At 36.2% G+C, this 12,532-nt stretch overlaps 2 protein-coding genes across 4 annotated transcripts in view; one reads left to right on the plus strand and one right to left on the minus strand.

Moving 5' to 3' along the window:
- The window catches only part of LOC106130097 (golgin subfamily A member 6-like protein 22), a 38,158-nt gene extending 31,913 nt beyond the window's left edge, over window positions 1–6,245 (minus strand). For 2 of the 3 annotated variants that reach the window (XM_013328859.2, XM_060953166.1), the window contains exon 1: window positions 6,062–6,244. The gene's annotated coding sequence lies outside the window, so the exon portion shown is untranslated. Of the gene's footprint in view, window positions 1–6,061 lie in introns of all 3 variants that reach the window. The other variant, XM_060953167.1, reaches the window with a different exon arrangement.
- A 269-nt stretch (window positions 6,246–6,514) lies between these two features.
- Window positions 6,515–8,449, plus strand: LOC132903853 (PE-PGRS family protein PE_PGRS33-like). The gene is made up of 4 exons (XM_060953168.1): window positions 6,515–6,674; window positions 6,834–7,023; window positions 7,509–7,602; window positions 8,357–8,449. Exons 1-3 carry the CDS (start codon window positions 6,663–6,665, stop codon window positions 7,583–7,585), a joined length of 279 nt encoding a protein of 92 aa, XP_060809151.1. The 5' UTR covers window positions 6,515–6,662; the 3' UTR covers window positions 7,586–7,602; window positions 8,357–8,449.
- Window positions 8,450–12,532: the final 4,083 nt, after the last annotated feature.

Raw genomic sequence — 12,532 nt, forward strand, 5'->3', positions numbered from 1 at the left:
ATCTCAGGAACTACTGGTTCGAATTGAAAAATTATTTTTGTGTTTAATAGACCATTTATAAGGAAGGTTTTAGGCTATATAACTTCACGTTGCAACTATTAAAAGCGAAGAAATAATGGAAAATGTGAAAAAAAACATCCTTGACGGCTTCAATGATGCCCAAAATAACTATTCCACGCGGACGAAGTCGCGGGCACAGCTAGTTAAAATAAAAAAAGGTGCAACTGGGAACATGCACAGATGAATGGGAGGATGTCTCATGACGTGGAACAGTTAATAGAATGTCTTTGACGTCAGATCCTAACATACATTTTTACGATCAACCTGAAATGAAAACAAATATGTTTTTATAAGCAAAAAATGATTTACAACTTTTTAACTAGACATATTATGGGTTCATAAAAAAACAAGTCTTGGCTCAGATTCATGGCGAGTACTTTTTTAATTCATTCATATAATCACGTCTATATCCCATGCGGGGTAAACAGAGAGAGCAGACTTGAAAGACTGACAGGACCCATTAAGCTGTTGGGCTTAATGATAGAATTTAGATTCAAATAGTGACAGGTTTCTCAATTCCAAGTTTATATGCCTGTCCCTTAGTCGCCTTTCACGACATCCGTGAGAAAGAAATTGAGTGTCCTATTCTTTTTTTATATTGACGTCAGAAACCCTACGGCATATTTAAAGGGGGGTTATTTTATAACTTGCATGAAAATATTGGTGAATTGAGATAAAGCAAAAGGAGTAGGTATGTATGGGTCGCGCAAATGGACATTATGCCAGAAGTTTCTACCACTCCTTAGAGAAAGAAGCAAGATCATATATATACCCATGTATATGAAACTTCAAAATTATGTTTACAGGAACCAGATCAAAAGACTAGGTAATTTAAGAAGTTATATGTGAGCTACATATACCAATGTAGATCCGGAAGAGCTAAAAAGTATTTACATATCTAAAAGATCCGACAAAACATTCAGACCAAGGATCTGATTCGAAAATACACAGATTACCTACTTATAATTTGCTTACGAAGTGTTAAAAATGTTGGTAAAAAAGTAAAGTAATTAATTACTAGTGAGATTAACAATGATTTATTAATCCGTTAAATGTGATATCAACGTTGACGAAAGAGGCCCAACTATGTAAATAATTCAATTGCATGTCACAAAGAAGATTGAAATTTTAGTAATTACCCGATGCTCCTATCTCTGACTTTGGTGACTCACCAGAATTCAGACGAGTGAAACTTCCGACAAATTTACTTGTGTCAAACCCAAATAGATCGCCTCTCGCCTCGCCAATTTCTGGTGAATCACCGTTTTCACATACATACATGCATACATATAATCACGTCCATATCCATTGCGGGGTAAACAGAGCCAACAGTCTTAAAAAGACTGATAGGCTACGTTTAGCTGTTTGGGTTAATGATAGAATTGAGTTTCAAATAGTGACAGGTTGCTAGTCTGTCGCCTAAAAGAAGAATCCCAAGTTTATAAGCCTATCCCTTAGTCGCCTTTTACGACATCCATGGGAAAGAGATGGAGTGGTCCTATTCTTTTTGTATTGGTGCCGGGAACCACACGGCACATACACACTAATTGTTATTCTCTTTTATTTTTACCTTTATCATTGCGTGTGACGACTAAGTTCTCGTGGGATTTGCGAAAAACCTGTATTATTTTGTAGGTGGCGCTAAATTCTACGCTTTTTTGTACGAGTAACTAGGTGGAGTTAATTCGTAACTGTTTGTAGGTAGTTATAGGTACTTTGTCTTTTTTTTGAGATTGAATTAAATACACGCGGGCCAAGTTGCGGGTAAAATCTAGTATGATCTAAAAGTGTCAATAGGTGCCACATAAGTATTTTCATTTAACCCTTTGAACGCCACGGACACCTTTAGGGCGTCTGTTGGAAACTAGGCCGAGACGCCTATATACTACTTGAAGTTGTAAAAATCGTTAGAGAATTGGTTTCAGAAACCTATAATTTTTTATCAATGAATTAGCTCAAAAGAGAAAAAAATTAATATACATATATGTATATAATATGATAATTTTACTTGCGATGTTCAAAAGGTTAATATCACTGATCATTATAATTAATTTGTTTTGCAGATATACAAGGAGAGTGTGGAGGGAAAGGTGGGATTGGGAAGACCTAGACGAACGTATCTTGATCAAATTAAGGACGTCCTGGTAAAGGGTCAGGTCAAGAGTACCAGAAACCGCCGAGCTTGCATGAAGAGAGTTATGAATGTCGATGAAGCGAAGGAAGTATGCAGAGATCAGGGCAAGTGGAAAGAGGTAGTTTCTGCCCAACCCTCCGGGAAAAAGGCGTGATTTTATGTATGTAACTCATTATAATTGAACTACTACTTTTGAGTGGAACCTGGGTTCTCTAATCACTCCGATTCTGAATAGGATAAGTCAGGTTTTTATCCGAAACGACTCCCATCCGACCCCCAAAAACTTTGCAAGGGTATATTATATAGGTTCGACCATGGTTTTGTCGAGTTACCAGAATGGACAAGTTTATTCACGATGTTTTCCCTTAACGTAAGAACGACGCTTAGCAATAATCACATACACTTATACATATAACTTAAAAAAGAGTCAATGGTAGATGTGAAGTCATAAGTGCTTTTAAGACCAGTGTGAAACTAAGACCACATACACATACATACATACATATGGTCACGTCTATATCCCTTGTGGGGTAGACAGAGCCAAAAGTCTTGAAAAGACTGACAGGCCACGCTCAGCTATTTGGCTTAATGATAGAATTGAGATTCAAATAGGTTGCTAGCCCATCGCCTAAAAAAAGAATCCCAAGTATGTAAGCCTATCCCTTAGTCGCTTTTTACGACATCCATGGGAAAGAGATGGAGTGGTACTATTCTTTTTTGTACTGGTGCCGGGAACCACACGACACTAAGACCATATTTCATTAAATTTCTCCCAGTTCAATGGCGTCGGGCTTTTTACACGAATATATTTCCAGACATTCAAATCGATCATAACAAACCTCTTGTGCTGTTGGTGGGATGCCAAATGCTGGATAAATTGTACATATTTCGGGATTTGATTACAGCCAAGGATTTTAACAGGATGGAGTGGGTGAAACGGAACGTAAAGTATATTTAATCAAAGCTCTATAAACATTTATATGAAACTAGCTGTGCCCGCGACTTCGTCCGCGTGGAATAGTTATTTTGGGCATCATTGAAGTCCTCAAGGATGAATAATTTACACCGTTTTTTACACATTTTCCATTATTTATTCGCTCCTAATAGTTGCAGCGTGATGTTATATAGCCTACAGCCTTCCTCGATAAATGGTCTATTCAACACAAAAAGAATTTTTCAATTCGAACCAATAGTTCCTGAGATTAGCGTGTTCAAACAAACTCTTCAGCTTTATAATATTAGTATAGATAAAAAAATGTCTTGTAAGCTATTCGAATCTTGTGCTTGGGGTTATTTATTAACTTTGTGAATAGATGCTCTTGTAAAGAATTTCGTAGCACGATATGCCTACAATCACGACTCGCTCAATTTCCAATAACTAGGTACCAACAATCAACAGCGCTATGCCTTCTTTTGGGAACCGTAAAATATAAAATTATTTAACATCGCACTATGTCTATTTCTGCTCATTGTGTTGAAATATCCAATATTTGATACCTAAGCAATTATTTGGTACCCTATTTAGTGGTTATGACGTCAAGGACAAACAAAAAAATACAATTACATACATACATATAATCACGTCTATATCCCTTACGGGGTAGACAGAGCCAACAGTCTTGGAAATACTGAAAGGCCACGTTCAGCTATTTGGCTTAATGATAGAATTGAGATTCAAATAGTGACAGGTTGCTAGCCTGTCGCCTAAAAAAGAATCCCAAGTTTCCAAAAATACAATTTCACATTCATAATATTAGTAGGTAAGTGTGGATTTATAGCAAAATTTTTGAGGAACGTTTAAAAGACTCTTGTTAAGTTTTCGACCAACTTCAAAATGTAAGTAAACTTAATAAGTAGTTGTAATTTCGACTGTAGGTTAATTAAAGGACTCCTCTACACACAAAATGAGACAAAAACTTTACCTCGCTCATTCAGTCACCATTTCCTTTGGGCTTACGAAAATAGAAAATACTCGTATCTATAGAAATGTGGTAAAGAAAAATGAATGAAACAGTTCTAGGTAAACTGAACTTAATTCAATTAACCATAAGGTAGATGGTATAGTAATTTAAGACATTTTAAGTATTTTGAATCGTAAGATTCTAACTGTAAAGTCGTTTTCACTTTAATAGCTTTTTTATTTTCTGAGAATAGCATGATGTAAAACAGGAACGCACAGGATCAAAGGAGCATCCCTAAGAAATGCATTTTTATCTACGTTTCCGTTTCCTATTATTTTCAAAGAATAAATGCGACCATCACTGTATATTTTAAAGTAAAGTCCGCCTATTTTCTCTGTTCCTAAGAGGAATCTCAAGTTTTTTAAGACATCCATGGGATTCGCATGGCGTGATAAATATCTATACCTACTAATATTATAAAGCTGAAGAGTTTGTTGGTTTGTTTGAACGCGCTAAGCTTAGGAACTATTGGATCGAATTAAAAAAATATTTTTGCGTTGAATAGATCATTTATCGAAGAAAGCTTTAGGCTATATAACATCATGCTACAACTATTAGGAGCAAAGAAATAATGTTATATGTGAAAAACGCGGGGAAAATTATTCATCCTTGGGGGCTTCAATTATAACTTAACTATTCCAGGCCCAAAATAACTATTCCACGCGGACGAAGTCGCGGGCACAGCTAGTATGCAAATAAAATTGAAAACGTTTGATATGTATGATTATGCATTAATGGCTATTCGCTCTCACGTTTCAAAAAATCCATTTTAATTTATTATTAAACAAGTTTTTATCAATTTGAAAGGCCCATTGAGTAATCATCGAGGCAAAAGTGGCAGTACCTGTTTTCACTATTGGAGAAATTAATGAGCTTATAAACATGCACCTATGGTTAGTTTTATTATAGGCACCCACACGCCACGTCTTTTTTCCTTACGGGGCAAAAAGGCCCAAGACTTCGAAAGTCTTGTGTGTATGAATTGAGAAGTGGCGTTTATCAACAATTATCAATTAATTAGTAATTATGGTTATTGTAACGCATCCTCAATGCTTGTAATGTACGTTGCCTCTTTGATTCTGGAATTTCCTTTATATTTTGGTCGACTGGAAGAAATCCCGTTTGGGTTAAGTCCGCAATTGTACTACATATTCTTCTAAATCCAATGACTGTTTTCTATTTTTTTGTTACATTTTTTTTATGTGCAATAAAGAGTTTACAAACAAACAAGACTAATAGGCCACATTTCGAACAAGCTTGGTGGATTAAGATGGAAGGAAATGAGATTTAGATATTGGTTGCTGGTGCATGTCCAAAGCATTTCCAACGCCAGTAGAAAAAAAATCGAATTATGTATGTATATCAAACTAATATAGAGATATTGTTTTTCTTTTTATATCAACGAATAAACTTCAAAACTGGAACAATTTTGATGAAATTGTCACGGAAATATTGTACCTACTGGTAATTCCAACATGACCGAGTTCCGAATTTAAATTTAAAATTTTAGCTCAAGTTAGTTCTTAAATTAAGTGACATGGTGGTATGTACACTTAAAGAGCTACTACAGCTTACCTCCTAAATCCACATGCCAAATTAAATTACCTATTAAATCATATAACTAAGAGAAGATTTATTCGAAATTTTCGGAAAATATAGTCAAAGTCGTAGTTGAAAGTAATATCTATCCATATTACACAAACAGAACATTAAACCGCAGAAAAAGGCACGTTCTTCACTGTTTGTTTACGAATTGAAGTACGTAAAGAATGCTCAATGAAAATTTCAATGTGAATATAAATTTACTTCAGTAAAAAAAGTTGTTATTGAATAACCATCAATATTCGCGCAACTGACGGTTTAAGATTAAAATAATGTAAACAAACACAAATAATAAAACTTTTACTTCAGTTCAGAGTTTAGCCTTCACGAACACGTTTTCGGACGTAGGAAAATTTTCAGTTCGCGCGCTTTTTGACAGGTTTTTATTTTTCGCGTTCGGATACACTTCATGAAATTGTTATTTTTTTTTAAATCATTCGTTTGTTTACGGCCAGTTATTATTAGTGTAGCGACGGGGCCGCTCGCGACAAGACTGGTTAGTCGAGTTTCGAGTTACTGTGTCGTAAATAGAAACTTATTTGCGTTAGCTTGGGGACGAGCATTGGGGGCAGCCGGTGACTCACGAGGGGAGGGAAAATATGCTGGAGTTTTGTGTTTTTCTTTTTACCTGACTGCACAAGGAGGGTATGGTTTTTTTCTAGTATTAATTTCTCACTTAGAGCATGACTCTCCATTTGCCTAAGTATGATTTAAATTACTCAAATGTTCTACTATCAATACATCATCGTTTTCATGGAATTATCGCTTGCAATCACACATTATCGACTTCAAACAAAGATAAAATGTTACTTCCCTGATTATTACTAATTCTAAGTAGAGTGCCTTAGCAAATCTACGTATTTTCAAGCTAAAATTTTTGTTGTAAAAATCAATTTGTACTAAATATGGACGTAAACGTGAGTTAACCTTTCGTTTCTTTTTTAGAAAAGATGATTAGGTAGTACTTATTAAATAATAATAAAAATTTTCGAAAAGTGACGAAGACATTCCATTTCCATTCAGTTCCCGCTTTTTTATTATTATTCTAAATTTAAATGTTTTTTTATTTTTTACAGTTCGTAGACAACGGAGGCGGTATTAACGTCGTTGACGGTGTGAACGTAGCCGACGGTGGTTTCGGGGGGACCAACATAGTGCACGGTGGAGTCAATGTGGTGGACGGAGCCGGGGGCGTGAACATAGTCGACGGCGTGGTCGCTGACCCTGGCTTCGGGAGTGGTGGGGTCCACGTGGTCGAGGGAGATGGTAAATTTTTTTTTTCTATGTTTATATTGTTGCTACTGCTTTTGGTAACTTACATAGTGGTTCAAAGCCTGCAGAGACTATTTATAACTACCATTTTAACTAATGATATACATACATATAATCACGTCTATATCCCTTGCGGGGTAGACAGAGCCAACAGTCTTGAAAAGACTGATAGGCCACGTTCAGCTGTTTGGCTTAGTGATGGAATTGAGATTCAAATAGTGACAGGTTGCTAGCCCATCGCCTAAAAGAAGAATCCCAAGTTTACAAGCATATCTCTTAGTCGCTTTTTAAGACATCCATGGGATGAGATGAAAAAAAAATAGGACCACTGTCCTATTCTTTTTTTTAATAGTGCCGGGACAATGACTTTTCAATATAGATATTATCAATTTATTGAAAAAAGAAATACCTATACTACATTTATGACATTTCTTTTCCATCTCTAAGCACTTGTGAAATGTTTGTTTCTTTCTCTTCAGGGGGTATAAACATCGTAGATGGAGCCCACGCCCCGCTAGATGGCGTTAATGTCGTCGACAATGATGGAGGTCGTTGATTATGTGATACAAAAATGTAAGTGCAGTTACATACATACATTCGCATATAATTAATCCCTCTGGGAAAAAGGCGTGATTTACGTATGCATATATAAATAATCACATCTTAATCCCTTACGGGGTAGACAGAGCCAGTAATCTCGAACAGACTGGAGGGCCAAGAAAATTTGAGATTCAAATAGTGACAGGTAGCTAGCCCATCGCCTAAAAGAAAAATTCAAAGCCTATATAAGGATTTTCTAATAGATAGATAGACTCTTTATTGCACCATAAGAAAAAGAAAATCAGAAAAAAGGTAATTAGGTAAGTATCTATTTTAACTAAAGGGAAGCATAAACAAATTATTTTTTACAACATAGTTCCGATTTCATTTCCAAAGCGTGTTATAAAAAATCTGAATCATCGAGTTTATCGTTTTTTTATCAATAAATCTAGATACCTAGGTAAAGATTTGCGTTCGAAGAAACAACTTAATTATCAGATAATCCATAAGTTAAGTACTAAATCAGGAAATGATTAAATTATCTATAAGGACTGACTATTATCTTTTTTTTACGTAAATTTTTAATTGATTAGCTATTTCCCGCAATTTGTCTATTTTGTTTTGTATGCTATTATAGTATGATAAACTTATACGGTTATGACAAAATCACGAACAACAGCTTGAATTATACTTACATATTTTCTAAAAGAATGCAAAAAATTTGCTGGGATTTTCATTGTGTTTAAAAAATGATGAATTACAAATTAATCCCTTATTTTTGTTTCAGATGGCCAAAAAAATCTTTTAAGTAAATCTGAAAACAATTATTTTCTAAGTAATATTGTAAAATTAAAAAAAATAATAACATTTATTACCCCAATTTTTTTTTATCATACCAATCCTTCTCGCTGGCCGTTATGAGCATTGTTAATAATTTCTGTGGCTAAGAGCCTCTAAATTCTATGTCATCTTGGCATATTCCCGTTGCACTTTTGCCCGTCTTCCAATTTACCGCGTCCTCAGTTCCAAGACTAAGAATCTCTACCTACATTGTTAAGGCTTTTCATCCCTTAGTCGACTTCAGTCTTGGTCCACGGGTCTCTTTTAAAAATTAATAATTACCCAATGGTAATCAAGTTTTACAGGCAGCGATTGCCTTCACAAACTTTGCAGGTAAACCTAACCCATAATGCATTCAGTTTTGCGCACGAATGTGCAGGTCTGTTACTATGTGTTCCCTCGACGGAAGTATATAATCTCTGAGAATAGAGTCATGTAGGTACATGGTCACAGTAAGATGATTGGGTGAATCAAGCTTTAAAAAACCAAATCGATTGATACAAGAATAAAGAGAAAACTATAAGGAACGTTGGTTTTATTCAGCTTAAAACAGCACGTATTTAAATACAATATTATTGACGTTATAAACATGGTTGGTAAGGTTAACTAAGGAGCTCTATGAGTAGAGTAATGAGTTTTCACATGATCGTTAAGCTGCCATATCATACGACCACCGACTCTCCTTTGTGAACAGATGTAAAACATACATACATACATTATAATCATGTCTATATCCCTTGAAGGGTAGACAGAGCTAACAGTCTTGAAAAAACTAATAAGCCACGTTCAGCTGTTTGGCTTTATGACAGAATTGAGATTCAAATAGTGACAGGTTGCTAGCTCATCGCCCAAAAGAAGAATCCCAAGTTTATAAGCCTATCCATTAACGCCTTTTACGACATCCATGGGAACGAGATGGAGTGGTCCTAACGGATGTAAAAGCGGGTACTTAAAACAACTTACCAATATCCAAAGAACTCCGAGAGATCCATGCAGTCCAATTGTTTCTTCTCGCAGGCTTCACTCTCCTCAGCGATTCCAGAATCGAGGTCTTCCGAACTGTCGGTGTCTGTATCGGAACGCGCCGCGCTCATAGCAAACTGTCACTTTAAAAAAAAATCTATTCGAACTTCAAGATTCAAATTTTTGTTACAGATTTTGAATTTTGATTTTAAGAATGTCGTTTAATGTTGCCAGTCAAAAACTGCATTACGTACGCCTCGCCTACCAAATTAAGATGAATAGTACCTAAGTCTTATTAAAACCTAGCCCTTTGCTTTGGAGCTAGGTTGTATAAACATATTAAAAGATAATGACACCCTTGTAACCCTTGACGCCAGAGGGAGGTAGGTATATCCTCTGGGCGTTTGAATATGAAAACGATGAAATGATTTATACGAAGTGAGTGTGCCATATCCCGTTTATAGGAAAGGAAAGGAGCGTCGTCGGTGGTCAAATCGGTAAGGTACCCGGTTGGAATGCGTAATGCGCAGAAAAGAAAAAAAAAATGTATTTCCATTTTATCATTAAGCCGTCCCACTAAGAACCTATGTTTGTGATATTGTATGACTATTGAGTCTATCTCGTTCCCATGAACGTCGTAACAGGTGACTAAGGGATTAGGTTATAAACTTAGGATTCTTTTTTTAGGCGATGGGCTAGCAACCTGTCACTATTTGAATCTCAATTCTATCATTAAGCCAAACAGCTGAACGTGGCCTATCAGCCTTTTCAAGACTGTTGGCTCTGTCCGCCCTGCTAGGGATGTGGACGTACTATATGTATGTATGGATTGAGTCTGATGATACTCCGTAAGGAATAAAGGAAGAAAAAGAAGAAATCTACTAGAAGAGATATCTTTTCAAATAAGCAGCACCTTTGTCCTATTATTTCTGTGTTAAATGCTTTTGTATATACTTTTTAGTACATAAATAAATAAGAGAAAATAATCTATTTAGCGCATAAGCCAGACGTAGTATGGATAGAAATAATAATACTGAATGGATAATAATGGACAGAAGTACTTAATGTGTGTGAGCGACAAATTCTTGATATGCACGTGGTACGAGTATGTATCTACTATCAATAATGATGTGTTCAAATTACGATAATTTCCCTTTCAGTGTCGTTGTCGTAATGTAAAACGGAAAGTGAGTATTGGCAACAGACTTGCAAATGACCACAACTTTGTTTATAAGTATTTAACACGATCACACGAGTAACATTATTACGAGTTTGGTTGTAAAATTCAATCATTGTAAAGACTTTTTAAACTTGGGAATCTTTTAAGCCGCTGTTAAGGGTGTCGTGTGGTTCCCGGCACCAATAGAAAAAGTAAGAGGACCCTATACGACAAAGAGCCATCTTTTTCCCATGGATGTCGTAAAGGGCGACTAAGAGATAGGCTTATAAACTTGGAACACTTCTTTTAGCCAATGGGCTAGCAACCTGTCACTTTTTTTAAACTTAATTCTGTCATTAAGCCAAACAGCTGAACGTGGCCTTTCAGTCTTTTGAAGACTGTTGACTCTGTCTACCCCGCAAGAGATATAGACGTGATTATATGTTGTATGTATGTGATGGCAGAGGAAAGTGACAATGACAATAGTATTAATAGACCTATGATATTTTATGATTTCCGGATCTACTATCGATTTGAGTTCGGCATCACTGTCTAAGATACTCTCCAGAGGTGTGGTGGTGGGACTTCACCTCTCACTACCAGACCTCTGGAGAGGATCTAGCCGGCTAGGTGGCTAGGTAGCCGGGACTAACGCTGTCTATGGGTACTGATGAAAGAGAGTTACAAGTTAGATAGAAATTCTGGCATCGCTCGGTGACATTACAATCCGGCGGGTCGCCAGAAAGTCTAGTATTTGGTTATTGACCCAGATTGACGGTCACTTCCTGATTTTTTGGCTAGCGGCTCGACTTTGGTAGAAAGTCTGTTGGAAATAATTGTACCACATCGATAAACTAATGTACAATCAGAATAAGTAACTTTATTCATGTTTTTTTTTTGATGTGGACAATGTGCTGTTTGGCTTAATGATAGAATTGAGATTCAAATAGTGACAGGTTGGTAACCCATCGCTTAAAAGAAGAATCCTCAAGTTTATAAGCATATCCCTTTTACGACATCCAAATTCAGGTGACATTAATATAGCACCAGATTAAGCTGAGCCAGCGATCTTTATTATGAGATTAGAATTAATACAATCGCAAGGAAATGTCAGCCAAATATAAATATAGAGTGTAGCAGTCTCTACAATGGAGAGTGCGAGCATGTAGGAGAGTATAAAGATTGTGAAGAATTTCATGAAATATGCCGTGTGGTTCCAGGCACCAACACAAATAAGAATAGGACTACTCCATCATTTTCCCATGGATGTCGTTGAAGGCGACTAAGGGATAAATACACTAAGGATTCAGTATTTAGGCGATGGGCTAGCAACCTGTCACTATTTGAATCTCAATTCTATTACAAAGCCAAACAGCTGAACAGGTTGCTAGCCCATCTCCTAAAAGAAGAATCCCTAGCTTACAAGCCTATTCCTTAGTCGCCTTTTACGACATCCATGGGAAAGAGAAGGAGTGGTCCTATTATTTTTTAAAAAAAATGATCACTCTACCTATTTTCCGTGAATATCGTTAAAGGTATTACTACCTATGTACCTGGTATTAAGGCCCTAGGGCAAAAACCATGGAATCAAACTTTGTATTTTTTTCCACTGACAACATTCATCCAAGCTTATTTCCTCTTGCAACAGGATGAAGGAACCAGAAGGAGACTGATTCTCCATCAGGGAGTGGCAACGTCAGGAGAATGATGTATAATAATAAGTCATTTAAGATGTTTCTCTTTGGCTAATTAGGTTTTTATGAATAACTAAATTTAATGGCCAGCATCGGATACAAAAGCAGCAGTGGCTTTACGGACATTAAAAAATGTGGTGCCTAACCTATGCGGGCTTCGGGCCCATGACCTAACAGACAAAATGCAATAGAGCCCCCTTGTCTTAAAAGTTGTAAGCCAAGATATTGTACTTCCAACTATAGACATTTTAAAATAAATAAACTGTATCAACCTTACCAATTTAGGTACTGTTAATCTAAAAACAAT

The sequence above is a fragment of the Amyelois transitella genome, chromosome 31 (genome assembly GCF_032362555.1).
Source record: "Amyelois transitella isolate CPQ chromosome 31, ilAmyTran1.1, whole genome shotgun sequence".
Classification (NCBI taxonomy): domain Eukaryota; kingdom Metazoa; phylum Arthropoda; class Insecta; order Lepidoptera; family Pyralidae; genus Amyelois; species Amyelois transitella.

Coding starts and splice junctions, on each gene's coding strand:
- LOC132903853 (XM_060953168.1), top strand. Junction 7,024..7,508: donor CCACGTGGTCGAGGGAGATG/GTAAATTTTTTT, acceptor CTTTCTCTTCAG/GGGGTATAAACATCGTAGAT.